We start from the raw sequence: 16066 nt of genomic DNA on the forward strand, positions 1-16066 counted from the left end.
TCCTTCCGATAGCTGGGTGACCGAACAGTACATGTACAGTTCTTTTCAGAGACCCGTGGGTCACATAGGTGCTCTGGTCACCTCCCAACACCAAACCCATGCTGGTGGGGGGGGGGGCGAGGGGTTAATTGGCAACTCTAATTTACCTCCCCCCTCCCCTACAGGTGGGTGGTAGGAGAACCAGGGAGGTGTTAATGAGAACACAAAATGCTGGAGTAACTCAGTGGGTCTGGCAGCATCTCCGGAGAACTTGTTTCATGTTGGGACCCTTCTTCAGACTGACTGTAGTGGGGAGGGAGAAAGCCAGATAAGAGGCAGTGGCGGGCCAAAGTCTGGTGAGTGATAGGTGGATGCAGGTGAGGAGGGTTTGATGGCTGGTGAAAGGGCAGAGACAAAGAGGAGCCAAAGGGGTGACTAAAGGGGACTAAAGGAGACAAACGGGTGTTGACAAAAAGGAGGGAAGTGTGATGGAAAAAAACCCCGCAGATGCTGGTTCAAATCGAAGGTAGACACAAAATGCTGTTGTAACTCAGCGGGTCAAGCAGCATCTCAGGAGAGAAGGAATGGGTGACGTTTCGGGTCGAGACCCTTCTTCAGTGTGTGTGAAGTATGAAGGGGACTAGGAAGGTGGGGGGGATAGGGCAAGAATGGCTGTGCATTGCAGTCAGGAAAAAGAGGGGAGCTGGAGGAACAAAGAAGAAAAACAAAATGGGGTGTGACGTCACCTAGAATTGGAGAATTGCAAGTTCAGAATGTTGGGTTGCAAGGTGGCCCAGCCCCTCTGTGTGGAAAGGCCACAGTTCAAAGTCTTCCCACCAGGAGACACTGAGTGGAACCCACGAGAATCTCCCAGCCCAAGGAATGTACGTGAAGATAAACCAATATCGCATTGTTTAGTTTGGTTCAGAGATACAGCAAGGAAACGGGCCGGGACGAACGAAGATAGACACAAAATGCTGTGGAATAACTCAGCAGGTCAGGCAGGATCTCTGGAGAAAGAGGATGGGTGACGTTTCGGGTCGGAACTGACACAGGCCCTCCAGCCCGACAAGTCCAGGCCGACCATTGATCATGCCTTCACACTAGTTCCATGTTATCCCACTTTCGCATCCACTCCCTCCACACATGGGGCTGTATGCAGAGACCAATTAACCCACAAACCCACACGTCTTTGAGATGTAGGAGGAAACCGGAGCATCCGGAGGAAACCCACGCGGTCACAGGGAGAACGGGCAAACTCCACACAGACAGCACAGGTGGTCGAAATCGAACCCGGGCCTCTGGCACTCTGAGTAGCAGCACTACTATTTGCACCACTGTCTCGGCACTTTACATCATGTAAATGGATTGACTAGATTTTAAATGTAAACAGTGATATATGAAGGCTCTGTGTATATACATGTCTATTAAATAAGGTAATATTTTGAAATAAGAAATGTTAAGCAGCTCACAAGATCTCTCCTGTTCATCCAAGACTTCATATCTGATCCCCACAGGTGCAAAGTCCTTCAATATGATGTCCCCAACTGGAGATAATTCTGACTTAATGGCTGAGCTCAAAGCTGGGAAGAATCTGAAGCCGACTGCCCAGAACAAGGGGACTACCACGGTCTTTACAAACGCCTGCAATGATGTGAGTATTCCTCAATCATAGAATGGCCATCGCTGACCTGCAATCTAATGAAAGGCCAGCACCCAGGACCGCTAGAAATCGCAGAGATAGACACAAGATGCTGGAGTAACTCAGAGGGTCAGACAACATCTCTGGAGAAAAGGAATGGGTGACGTTTCGGGTCGAAACCCGTCTTCAGACTGAAGAAGGGCCTCGACCCAAAACGTCTCCTATTCCTTTTCTCCAGAGATGCTGCCTGACCCACTGAGTTACTCCAGCATCTGCAGTTCCTTCCTATCGAAAATGCAGGGCATTGTAGATGTAGCCCAGTCCATCAGACAGACCAGACAGACTTCCCATCATCTACACTGCCTTGGAAAAACAGGCAACATAATCAAACACATCCCACCCTGGTCATTCCTTCTTCTCCCTGCTCCCGACAGGCAGAAGATAAAAGCATGCACCACCAGACTCAGGAACAGCTTCTTGTCCTCCGTAATCAGGCTTCTGAGTGGTCCTTCGATAAGCTAGGGTGCTCTCTAATTTACCTGTACCCCATTGTGGTCATTGGACTTTGCCTCTGGAACGCTGAAAACTATATTCTGCACTCTGTATCTTCCCCTTTGCTCCATTGTATCTATTGCACTTGAGTTTGACTTGATTGTATTTATGTCGAGCATTATCTGATCCGATAGCATGTAATAGAAAGCTTTTCACTGTACCTCGGTACAGGACAATAATAAAGCCAAACCCAAACCTAAACAAATTCACTGTTGTGTTTCCTCCCCGACAGCCTGATGGCACAGACAGTAAGCAGGCGTGCAGCAGCCCGACTGACGACTGTGTGAATGGGGATGGGTCAGCCCTGATCTCTGTGACTGATGCCGAGGCCCTTGTACCGACCCATGATGAGCAGGGGGCCCCCATACCCGAGTGGAAGAGGCAGGTGATGGTCCGGAAACTCCAGGTGAAGATCCAGGAGGAGGAAGAACTGAAACAAAAAGTGAGTTTTAAGAAATAGCACTCCCTTTACTGTAAATGGAAAGTGATCTGCCCTGCCTGCTGTGCTTCTGATCAGCCTCCAAGATCTGGGCAAGCCTAGTTGCATTAAACTCTTGGCACCAAAATATATTAGAAACTCGAGGCTGCAGAATGCACAGTGAAGGGGCCAGACCTGTCTGCTGTGAAGTGTTGTCACCGTTATGCCAAGTAAGCTCACACAAATATCAAATGTTTCCTTTATCAGTGTTGCTGAATTGTATTGGTATTTCCTTGCAACAAGAGGCTATTTGGCCTGCCAAGTCTATGTTGGCTTTCAGAGCAAATCCCATCAATTCCAGGTAAATGTGGAGATTATACACATGTGGAGAGGTTGGAAACGGAAATAGACCATTTGGCCCATCCTGTCCGTGTCAGCCTTTCCTGTTCACTGTGGTTGTGCAGACCACAATCTGTCTTGTTCCCTTTTCACTGCAACCACTCTCCTTTATTCCTGTCCAAACTAATGAGGAATATTGACACTGCTTCAGAACACAAACTCTGGAATTAATCTGTGCACTCTGTGGGGAAAGGTTTCTCCTAACTTGGATGCCCATAAACGGCAGGGAAAGCAGATTGAAAGATGATTCATGGAAGGAAAGCGACTTTCACTTCCACAGGACCAGCACGGTGGTGATCTGTGCTGAATGCCTGTTTGGGATCGAGCATAGACTGAACATGGGCAATGGCCTCTCTGCTGGGCATTAACTTCTCCAAGTCACGACCACAGACTCTGCTTGTTATACAAGCCCACAACCTGGTGGAAAAGGCTTGAAGGGCCGAATGCCTACAGTCTCACCCTGTTCTTATCTCAGTGTCTCTGTTGATGCCAGTTAGTGCAATGAATGGACATTTCAAATTACTTGCAATCTCACCATAAACGGATGGACCAGGGGGTTCTCTATGGAGAATTGATTTGTTGAAGCTTGCTTGGCATAGCTGGTTGTGAGTCCAAATTGGGTTGCCGTGTAGAACGTAATATTTCAGTGATGAGATGTGGGAAATTCTCAACTTTGCATGAGAAGAGAGAAGCAGGAGAGGGGCAATGAGACCTCAGACCTGCTCCACCACTCAGTAAGCCCACGGTGGATTCAATCTCACCCTCAACTTCACCGTCTTGCTCTTTGAACTTTACTTTAGGCTTTATAGACACTGCACAGAAAGAGGCCCCCCGGCCGACCAGCGATCCCCTCCATACACCAGCACCATCCTACACACTAGCACTACCCTACACACTAGCACTACCCTACACACTAGCACTACCCTACACACTAGCACTACCCTACACACCAGCACCATCCTACACACTAGCACTACCCTACACACTAGCACTTGCCTACACACCAGCACCATCCTACACACTAGCACTACCCTACACACTAGCACTACCCTACACACTAGCACTACCCTACACACCAGCACTATCCTACACACTAGCACTACCCTACACACTAGCACTACCCTACACACTAGCACTACCCTACACACTAGCACTACCCTACACACTAGCACTACCCTACACACTACACTACCCTACACACTAGCACTACCCTACACACCAGCACCATCCTACACACTAGCACTACCCTACACACTAGCACTACCCTACACACTACACTACCCTACACACTAGCACTACCCTACACACTAGCACTACCCTACACACTACACTACCCTACACACTAGCACTACCCTACACACTAGCACTACCCTACACACCAGCACTATCCTACACACTAGCACTACCCTACACACTAGCACTACCCTACACACTAGCACTACCCTACACACTAGCACTTGCCTACACACCAGCACCATCCTACACACTAGCACTACCCTACACACTAGCACTACCCTACACACTAGCACTACCCTACACACCAGCACCACCCTACACACTAGCACTACCCTACACACCAGCACCATCCTACACACTAGCACTATCCTACACACTATCATTTTACTGAAGCCAATTAACCTACAAACCTGTGCGCCTTTGGAGTGTGGGAGAAAATCGAAGCACCCGGAGAAAAACAACATTGGTGCAGGGAGAGCATGCAAACTCCGTACAGACAGCACCCATAGTCAGGATCGAACCCAGATCATTGGGGCTGTAGGAGAGCCACTCTATCGCTGTGCCACCGTCCGCTCCTTGTGTTCTCTCTCCATAGTCCATGAAACGTTGTAGATCCAGTACCTACCGGTCTCCATCTTGTATATTCAATGACTGCACCTCCGGCCCAATTCTGGAGAATTTCAACGCCTCAGGAGAGAGAGATTCTCCCTCATCTTTACCTTAAACCGGCAACTCCTTACCTGATCCGATGCTCCCAGTACCGAATATCCCCACTGGGAGAAACATCTTCCCAGCTTCCCTCCTTCAGTCCGCCTTTCAATCCTGAGGACGCAAGAAAATGCAAACGCTGGAATCCTGAGGACGCAAACAAAGTGCAGGAAGACCGCAGCAGGTCAGGCAGCAACTGCGGAGGGATATATTTCACTCAGATCATCTCTCGTTCCTCCAGAGATTATAGGCCCACGCTGCCCACACTGTCCTTGTACAAGCCCATCACCAATTTTCCGGAAACTGGTGATCCCACTCCCCGTTAATCTAGACACAATCTCTCCTCTCCGGAACCTCCTTGGTCGAGTCGATCTGGCAGATCCGTTCCCATGGCTGACTGCCTGCCGCAGTTTGCAGTCTGGTGTCTTGCTCCCCCCCACAAGGCTGTGACCTCTGTTGGTCTGGCAAAAAGGATAATCCAGAAAGGCTTTGGAACCGAGGGTGCCGGGAAATCGGTAGTGGACCTGTACCTTCAATCCAGGGTGGTGTTTCTCTGCACTGCCTCTAATGCAAATATATCCTGGTTTAAATATAGAGACCTAAACAATTCGCAGTACTCCAAATGTAGTCTCACCCTTATCCTGTATATTTGCATCTGAATTTCCCTACTTTTATACCTCTCGCTCCTAAAGCCAACATTCCACAACACAAGATGCCTGCATTTTCCAAAGGACGGATTTAAGCTAACTTCTTTATCATTTTCTCTTTTCTGTCTCCCTCAGTTCTTCAATAGTGACATAGCATTATCAATTTTCCAATCCTATTGTAACTCTTGAAGGGAATTGTGGCAGATTACAGTCAATATATCCAATATCCCTGCAACCACTTGCGTTAAGACGCGGGCATGTTGGTCATCAGGTCCAGGAGAGCTTGTTTTAAGTTGCTCCATTGATGTGGCCCTTATTTATCTATCATGATTGGAATGTTTTTTTGTATCTTCTACTCTTACTTCTAATCCAAAGCAATCGCTTACTGTAGAATCTTCGCTATTTCTCTATTTTCCATTATTACTTTCCAAGTCTCATCTTCTAAAGGTTTTTAACCTTTTTATTTATCTGTGGAATCAATCACTGTCCATTTTAAATTACTTGCTAGTTATTCTTCACACTCTGTTGTCCTCTTTATAAATATATATGTATAGATAGCATATAAACCTATGCTGGTGTACGTACATCTTCCAATGAGGAAAAACTTTTTCAGTCAGAGAGTTGTAAATCTGTGGAAGGCAGTGGAGGCCAATTCTCTGGATGCTTTCAAGAGAGAGTTAGATAGAGCTCTTAAAGATAGCGGAGTCAGGGGGTATGGGGAGAAGGCAGGAACGGGGCACTGATTGAGAATGATCAGCCATGATCACGTTAAATAGTGGTGCTTGCTCGAAGGGCCGAATGGCCTACTCCTGCACCCATTGTCTATTGTCTATTGTCCAATCCTCTGAACTTTTCAACATTGCATGACTTTTCTTTCCATTTGATGCCCTTGTACTGAATGAACCTCATAAATGTTCAGATGCATTTACTTTCATTCTGCAACAGTTGGGAATTTTTGACATTTGACTGTCTCGGGAGAGCTGTTCGTCTGTTGCAGGGAAATGTACCTGGCCGCACATTTTCCCTCGTAAAAGGATCACTTAAGAAACTTACCGAAAATCAGTCAAACAGTATGAGCTCCTCAGGATGTGATACAACTGTTGTGTTTATCAAAATGTAGAACGTTTGGCCATGTGAATTGTAAGGCAATATTTGATGTGTATATAGTAGATACAATAGTGCTTGCTTTCGTGATTTGCAATGTGAGAAATTGTGGAAAAAGATTTCACCTGCTTTCTCTGCGTTCCTTGGCACATTTACCAACTCCTGTTATCTTGGCACAACCCAGGAATTAACAAGGTAGTGAGTTTATTCCAGTAACCAGGCTGATTAAAAGCAATTAAAGAGTTAGTCTAAGGAACAGTCATGTTGTTTAATCTAACGAAATGTAAGGCAATGTCTACCGGAACTGGGGAAGCAAACACATCATCATTTAAAGGGCAGGGTTTTACAAATTAAATGGAATTACTTGCGATTAGTAATTGTGATTTCTTGCTGTGAAACCGGTGATAACAAACCTGATTCAATATTGACTACATGGTGTGATAAACACATAAAAGAGCACCGAACAGTAACACACAATGTAGTCTTCAACCTACATGTCTGTGGAACATGATGCCAAATTGAACTCATTCTTTCTGCCTGTACGTGATTCATATCCCTCCATCCCCTGCAGATCCATGCACCTATCTAACAGCCACTTAAATGCCACTGTTGTATCTCCAGCCCGTTCCAGGTATCCACCACGCGCTGAGTAAAAACACCTGCTCCTTATTTATGCTTTACATTTTCCCCATCTGACCGTAAAGCTATTCCCTCTAGTATTTGACCATTCCACCTGGGGAAAAGATTCTCACCGTCTACTCTATCTCTGCCTCTCATAATTTAATACATTTCTATCAGGCCAGTCCAAGTTTGCCTAACCATTCCTTGGAACCAATACCCTCTAAACCAGGCAGCATCCTGTACCTTCTACGAAGCATCCACATTCTTCCTGTAATGAAGTGACCAGAACTGTGTACTGTACTTCAAATGTAGCCTAACCAAAGTTACTCGCAGGCTATTTGCCTTCTTTACCACTCTATCTGCTTTTGTTACTACCTTCAGGGAGTTTGGACCTGGACCCCAAGTCCCTCTGTACCTCAGTACAGTTAACGGGCCCTGCCATTGACTGTATACTTTCCCCCTACATTTGACCCCCCAAAGTTCAACACTTCCAACTTGCCCGCATTGAGGAACCAAGGAGGACCCGGCGTGAGATACTTTGTAACTTTTTCGGCACCCTTTGTGTGGTGACTATTTGCATACCTTGGGAATGCAAGCAAAGAATTTCACTGTCACTTGTCACAGGTGACAAAGTGTTCTTTCATTCATTCAAAAACCTGTTCAATGCCATCGCCGATTCTACTCGGGTCATGGCCAATCGAGAAAAAAAACTTGGCAATCAACAGGTTAAAATATAACATCGAAAATGCGAAAGAATTCAACAAGTCAAGCAGCGTCTCTTGAATGAGATGTTAACGTTTCATGTCAAAACCTTCATTCCACCGACCTGAAACATTAACATCAGCTCTCTTCCTCTCTCCCCAAACGCTGCCTTGACAGCTGAGTGTTACAGCATTTTCTGTTTTTATTCCAGTATCTACAGGCTTTTCACTTTCAGCCAATGAGTTAAAGTTGGCCGGTGAAAGTCTGTGCTGACGTCAATCTAAAGCTCTGTGTGGAGGTTGGAATGCAACAAACAAAGGTTGAATAGCCAAGATCTGCAAGAGATAAATATTGTAGTGGTTTGCTGGAGTACCTTTAGAAGGCATTAATGTGGAAATTCCTGTCAGAGAGATTAAATGTGCATCTTTAGGTTCTTTTGTGTTGCTGCATGCGTAAGCAGATCCATGGGTAGACCTGTCAACATCCTATATTGAAGGCAGCAACTCTCAACTAAATGGTGGTGTCTGGTAGAACAATATGTCAATTGTATCACATGGTACACTCAGTTCTTAAAGATACACTTAAATTATAAACAGTGCAAAACGTTTTGGGTTGTATAGAGTCACAGTATGGAAACGGGCCCTTCGACTGAACTTGCCCACACTGGCCATCATGTCCCAGCTACACCAGTCCCAACTGTCCGCATTTGGTCCATATGCCTCCAAACCTGTCCTATCCATGTACCTGTCTAACTGTTTCTAAAATGTTGGAATCGTCCCTGCCTCAACTACCCCCTCTGGCAGCATGTTCCATACACCCACCACCCTTTGTGTGAAAAGTTACCCCTCAGATTCCTATTAAATCTTTTCCCCTTCACCTTGAACCTATGTCCTCTGGTCCTCGATTCACCGACTCTGCTCAAGAGACTCTGTGCATCTGCCGATCTATTCCTCTCATGATTTTGTACACCTCTATAAGATCACCCCACATCCTCCTACAATATATACATACATTCAAGGAGTGGGCTGGAGAGGAACGGCTGTCTCATGGGGAGTCATTGAGAAAATCATAGCGATACAACATGGAAGCAGGCCCTTCAGCCCATCGAGTTCCTACTGATCATTAACCACCATTCTTGTTCATCCTACTTTAATTCCTTTCTTTTATTCTGTGCAAAATAAATTGTTTGCAAATTTTCCAATGCTTTCCCCATTGTTCCAGCAAAAGAATCACATCAAGTCAGGAAAGATACTAAACCTATGACAGACAAGGTGCGAACCAAGCAGAAATTTAATCCTCAAAGCGATATGGTGGCATTCACTTCTTCTGAAGGATCATTGATGCAATTGGGTTCAGAGTAAAGGATATTCCGAAGATGGACACAAAGTGCGAGAGTATCTGTGTAGGTCAGGCAGCAATGTCACCTATCCGTGTTCTCCAGAGATGCTGCCTGAGTTACTCCAGCACTTTGTACCTTTTTTTTGTAAACCAGCATCTGCAGTTCCTTGTTTCTACTGCCTCGCAGTGCCAGAGACCCGGTGCGATCCTCGCAATTCAATATTTATTTCTTGCAGATCTTTGCTATTCAACCTTTGTTTGTTGCACGATCTGTGCGGAGTTTGCACATTCTCCCTGCGACCACATGGATTACCTCGCCGTGCTCTGGTTTCCTCCCACATCCCGCATCTCACAGGATAATTGTCCCTCTGTAAATTGCTCCTAGTGTGTAAGCAGTGGTTGAGAGAGTGGGATAACATAGAACCAGTGTGAACGGGTGTTCGATGGTCGGTACGGGCTCGGTTGGACACCATGCTGTATCTGTAAACTAAACTAAACTCAACATGAGTGATGAAATGGTGTGGATGGAAACAGATTTACCCATGTGATCAACTTCAGCCTTGGTGGTGGTTTGTGGGCTGCCAGTGCCGGTCGGTAAACACTGCTGCTGGCTTGGCCACCGGCACTGGTCCTGATGTGTTTGCTCCGTTTAATTAATAGTAACACCTGAGGTATGTTTTTGTGGAAAATTCCGCTGGCAGCAGAAGTAAAAACAATGCGCTCAGGTACAATAACAACTTGCATTGATCTGGCACCTTCAGTCCAATGAAATGCCTTTTCATCTGTTTTTGACCGCTCGGAGGTCAGTGTTGAAAAACACAGTGCTTGCTACTGGGTGGTGTGAACTGGGGCTGATGTTTAGCTTGGGTAGTTCAGTTTAGTTTAATTTAGTTTAGATATACAGCGCGGAAACAGGTCCTTCGGCTCACCGAGACTGCAAATCCAGCAATCGCCACACACTAAAGGGCCTGTCCCACTTTAGACGATTTTAAGGCGACTGCCGGTGACTAGGCTGTCGCCGACAGTTCGCCGGGATGTCGCGGGCATGATCGTGAGGAGTCTTCCAAGAATCGTAGTGGATCTCGGCGCGTCGCTGAGAAATCATCCGGAGTGAAATTTCTCGGCGGCAGCTGGCTTGTCGCCAGGTATCGTTGCTTATTGCGGGCGCTGTCCCCTGCTGTCCCCAGGTTTGATAGGTTGTCTTAGATGCATTTAGAAGCACATTATATTAAAATAAGTGAAGTCATTTCAAAATACCATAAAATGCTTGTGTTTAACCAATTTATTTACCATCAGCCATTACATTTAAAGTAGGCTCCCAACCCAGATATGCAACCCAGAAACCAGATATGCATCTCCCGTGCATTTTCAAAGAATGCCCACACACTTTTCACAAAAATCCACTAAAGGGCCTGTCCCACGTAGGCGATTTTAAGGCGAGTGCCTGCGACTAGGCTGTCGCCGAACGTTGGCCGGGATGTCGCAGGCATGATCGTGAGGAGTCTTCCAAAGATCGTAGTGGATCGTAGTGGATCTCGGCGCGTTGCCAAGAAATCAAACGGTTTGAAATTTCTCGGCGACAGCTGGCTTGTCGCCAGGCATCGTAGCTTATTGCGGTCGCTGTCGCATGCTGTCCCCAGGTTTGATAGGTTGTCTTAAGATACATTTAGAAGCATATAATATTAATATAAGTAAAGTCATTTCAAAATACCATAAAATGCTTGTGTTTAACCAACTTATTTACTGTCAGGACATTTGACAGGTAGATTGGGGGTGATAGTTTGACGGTCAGGTAAGCGTGGGAATTTTCACGATGTTTTTAGCCTCAGCCATTACATTTAAAGTGAGCTCCAAATCCAGATATGCAACCCAGAAACCAGATATTACATTTTCAAAGAATGCCCACACACTTTTCACAAAAATCCACTGAACCACTTTTTAAATTATTTTTTTGAATACAGCTATTAGTAAACTGGAAGTAAATCCAGTTTATTCCTTGTTACAGTGAAGCTTGGTTTTTAAGTAACCCATACAAGATGTTATAGTTCAAAACTCTCAAGTACTTACCGACTTGTCAGTGATTTCAGTGAAAACCAGGATGCAGGAGAAGCATTGATAGCGTGGGAATTTCGCGATGTTTCAGACGACGGTGTAATCTCGACCTGACTCGGCATTGTCGTGGTCATTGTCGTCGTGTAAAAGAAAAGTTCGGCGATCTGCTACGACTTTGACAGTCGCCGGCGGTCGCCTTAAAATCGCCTAAAGTTGGACAGGCCCTTAACACTATCCGATACAGACTCGGGACCATTTACAATCATACCAAGCCAATTAACCTACAAACCTGTAAGTCTTTGGAGTGTGAGAGGAAACTGGAGCTCCCAAAGAAAATCCACGCGGTCACGGAGAGAACGAACAAACTCCGTACAGGCAGCACCTGTGGTCAGGATCAAACCCGGGTCTCTGACGCTGTAAGGCAGCAACTCTACCACTGCACCACCGTGCAGATTAGTGCGGTGTAGTTTAGTGTAGTTCAGTGATACAGTGTGGAAACTGGTCGTTCAGCCCACCGTGTGTGTCTATGTGTGGCATGAATGTTAGGGGGAGGTGCAGTCCCTGGCCAACTATAATGATAATACTTATGAAAGTCACATATTGTCCTGCTGATTAAACTGATTATTGAATGTAAACAAAGATCCCATTTTATTCTCCAACGATTACATGCAAATTCATTCCTTGAAAATAAAAAAGTTGGAAATCTGAAACATAAACAGAAATCCAATAACATTGTGTGCAGTTCTGGTCACCCCGTTACAAGAAGGATGTGCAGACGAGGTTTACCAGGACAATGCCTGGATTAAAGGATATTATCTACTGGCAGAGGTTGGACAGACTTGGATTGTTTTCTCATGACCACTGGAGTTTGAGGGGAAATGTAACAGAGGTATATAATACTGAGAGGCAGAGACCATTAGACCTTGAGAATATATTTCCCAGGATGCAAATATCAAGTACTGGAGGGCATAGCTTTAAGGTGAGAGGAGCAAAACTTAAATAGATGTGTGGGGCAAGTGTTTCACAGGGTGAAGGGTGCCTTGAAAACGCTGCTGGGGATGGTGGTGGAGGGAGATACCATAGTGCCATTTGAAGAGACTTTTGGATTTGCATGGAATGGAGGGACATGGATTAAGTGCCAGCAGGTAAGAGTCACTCTTGGCACCATGTATTGGCATTGTGGGCCAATGGGTTGTTCCTTGTCTGTCTGACTATCTATCTATCTATCTATCTATCTATCTATCTATCTATCTATCTATCTATCTATCTATCTATCTATCTATCTATCTATCTATCTATCTATCTATCTATCTATCTATCTGTCTGTCTGTCTGTCTGTCTGTCTGTCTGTCTGTCTGTCTGTCTGTCTGTCTGTCTGTCTGTCTGTCTGTCTGTCTGTCTGTCTGTCTGTCTGTCTGTCTGTCTGTCTGTCTGTCTGTCTGTCTGTCTGTCTGTCTGTCTGTCTGTCTGTCTGTCTGTCTGTCTGTCTGTCTCTACCTACCTACCTCTCTCTCTCTCTCTCTCTCTCTCTCTCTCTCTCTCTCTCTCTCTCTCTCTCTCTCTCTCTCTCTCTCTCTCTCTCTCTCTCTCTCTCTCTCTCTGTCTGTCTCTGTCTCTGTCTCTGTCTCTGTCTCTCTTTCTCTCTCTCTCTGTCTCTCTGTCTCTCTCTCTCTCTCTACCGTAAAGACGTACGGATTTGTGGGTTAATTGGCCGCTATAAGTTGCCCCGAGTGTGTAGGGAATGGATGGGAAAGTGGGATAACATGGAATTGGTGTGAATGGGTGATTGATGATCGGCGAGATCAATGGGCCAAAAGGCCTGTTTCCACGCTGTATCTCCAAAGTAAACAAAACCAGACTAAGCTGGACCTTGTAGCACAGTATGTGGTTTATGTCACGTTCTTGTGAGATGCCTTTGAGCATTTACTAGGTTGCAAGAGGTATATAAATCCTTGCTGTTGTTGTTGCTATTGCCCTTGATGTTGTTGTTGTGTGATTTTGTCGTGTCAAGGGCTTTGGGGAGGATGGTTGAAAGTGCAGGTGACATTTGGGCAGGTATTGGTTTGGCTGTGCACAGTGGTAATGGGGAGAGGTGATACTGAGCAGATCAGTGGGTGGGGCAGCAGATATTAGTTATCGAGTGGGACTGGATTGCTGGAGTAACCCGCGAGGCTGAAGACTGACAGCATAAAGAGGAGACATAGCATGAAGCACAAGAGGCTTGAGATCTTTGGGATCTTGCTGATCTTTTTATGTACCTAACCTGCAACCCCCTCGGCCCTTCTTCCCTTTGACACCCCCCTCCCTTCCCTGTGCCCCTCTTGACATGCACCAATTTCTCCCCTCGCCCTCCCCCTCCCCTTTCACCGGCTTCACAACATGCCTATTGAACATCCTCCTCGCATGTATCCACCTGTCACCCATAGGCACAAAATGCTGGTATTTATTCACAAATGCTGGAGTAACTCAGCAGGTCAGGCAGCATCTCGGGAGAGAAGGAATGGGTGACGTTTCGGGTCGAGACCCTTCTTCAGACTGATGTCAGGGGGGCGGGACAAAGGAAGGATATAGGTGGAGACAGGAAGACAGTGGGAGATCTGGGAAGGGGGAGGGGAAGAGAGGGACAGAGGAACTATCTAAAGTTAGAGAAGTCGATATTCATACCAGTGGGCTGCAAGCTGCCCAGGCGAAATATGAGGTGCTGTTTCTCCAATTTCCGGTGGGCCTCACTATGGCACCGGAGGAGGCCCATGACAGAAAGGTCAGACTGGGAGTGGGAGGGGGAGTTGAAGTGCTCAGCCACCGGGAGATCAGGTTGGTTAAGGCGGACTGAACGCAGGTGTTAAGCGAAGCGATCGCCGAGCTTGCGATACCTAAATACCTTTGATTTGTACCAGCATCTGCAGTTATTTTCTGACACAAAATGCTGGAGTACCTCAGCGGGTCAGGCAGCATCTCTGGAGAATAGGAATAGGCGACGTTTCGGGTCGGAACTCTTCTTCACACTGAACGTAGGGGTGGGGGTTGTGGGAGGGTAAACCGATGGTGAGGCAACAGATCAGGGCCGGCAACAGATGACCTCAGGAAGGGTGGAGTCGGTAGTCCTGGGGAGGTGACCTGAAACGTCCCCTGTCCATGCTCCCCAGAGATGCCACCTGACCCGCTGAGTTACTCCAGCACTTTGTGTCTATTTTTGGAATAAACCACCATCTACAGTTCCTTCCTCTTAGGAATTTCATTCCTCCTGAATTCCACTTCTAAATCTCACTTCAAGGGAGCCAAGTTTGCGAAGCTGGCAGACGACGCGCTTCACATGCTTTGCTCACAGAAAACGTGGAGCAATCTGCACCCTGCTGCTTGTGAAGGGGTTCACAAATGCAGCTCATAACAATGAGGTAGTCATTAATGAATCCAATAAGGAGCTTATAGGAGAATTTGGAAATAAGGAACTGCAGATGCTGGTTTATAAAACAAGGCTCGGAGTGTTGGAGTAATTCAGCAGGTCAGGCAGCATAACATGGAGAGGCACCGTTTCGGGTCGGGACCCCTCTTCAGACTTACGTCCAAAGGAGATCCCAACCTGAAACATCACCTATCCTTTTAGTGCTGCCTGCCTTGCCGAGCTACTCCAATACTTTGTGTCTTCCAAGGAGCTTTGGAGGATGTTTCCTTATTCTGTGAGTGGCCAGTCTTCAAATTTGGTTACCAGATGAGATGAATGGCTGCATTCAAGGGAAGCGGAATAAGGCCAGGGGAGAGAAATGAGAGGAGTACATTGGCAATGGTGTTAGACCAGGATCAGATCTGCTCTGACCATTTAGAATTGGCCTGATGGCCTATGAGTGCTCCTGATGTCCTTGAGAGGGACGGGCAGGGGAATGGTACTTGTGGAGACTGAAGGAAGATGGGGTAAGTGGAGCAGGAGGATATTCAGAGAGCATGAACATGCTGGAATAGCTCACCTGTCTCCGTGTGCTATAATTCAATGTCCAGCTGATGAGCCTCACAAACACCACAGCATTCTGTCTTTCAGCTGCTGCTTTTACAGTAATCAAATAAATGGGTAAAATCTCTGATTACATTATAGCTTTTTATTAGTGATCTTTTAAGTAAACAATGTTATGATGTTTTTATAATTCATAAGCTAGGGTACTGTCCGATTCACCTCTACCCCATTGCGGACATTGGACTTTGTCTGTGGAACTGTTGAGATACAAAGCTGAAAACTATATTCTGCACCCTGTATCTTCCGCTTTGCTCTACCTACTATATTTGAGTTTGACTTGATTGTATTTATGTATAGTTATAACTGATCTGATTTGACAACATGTAAAACAAAACCTATCACTGTACCTCAGGACACGTGACTGTAATAAACCTAAACCTAAGAGCAGCAAACGTTACTGAGAGCGGGCAGGAGAATGGGGTTGAGAGGGAAAAATAGATCAGCCATGATTAAATGGCTTAGCAGACTCAATGGGCCGAATGGCTTAATTCTGCTCCTATTTCTTATGGTCTTGTGGTCTAACTCTAAACCTAGTTTGGAATAATTAAATTAGAATGTTTTCATGACTTTAGACCGGTGAAGATGGTAAACTTCTTTAACAGGAGTCCATGGTGTATAAAAGATGCCATAATTAAACTCTCCTTAACAATCTTATTTGTTTC

At 46.0% G+C, this 16066-nt stretch overlaps 1 protein-coding gene across 1 annotated transcript in view; it reads left to right on the forward strand.

Moving 5' to 3' along the window:
- The window catches only part of espn (espin), a 182887-nt gene that overhangs the window by 161459 nt on the left and 5362 nt on the right, over nucleotides 1–16066 (forward strand). Inside the window, exons 10-11 of the mRNA XM_078425730.1 lie at nucleotides 1497–1633; nucleotides 2406–2615. Coding sequence (XP_078281856.1) covers nucleotides 1497–1633; nucleotides 2406–2615 — 347 coding nt within the window. The remainder of the gene's footprint in view (nucleotides 1–1496; nucleotides 1634–2405; nucleotides 2616–16066) is intronic.

The sequence above is a fragment of the Rhinoraja longicauda genome, chromosome 30 (genome assembly GCF_053455715.1).
Source record: "Rhinoraja longicauda isolate Sanriku21f chromosome 30, sRhiLon1.1, whole genome shotgun sequence".
NCBI classification, from domain to species: Eukaryota; Metazoa; Chordata; class Chondrichthyes; order Rajiformes; family Arhynchobatidae; genus Rhinoraja; species Rhinoraja longicauda.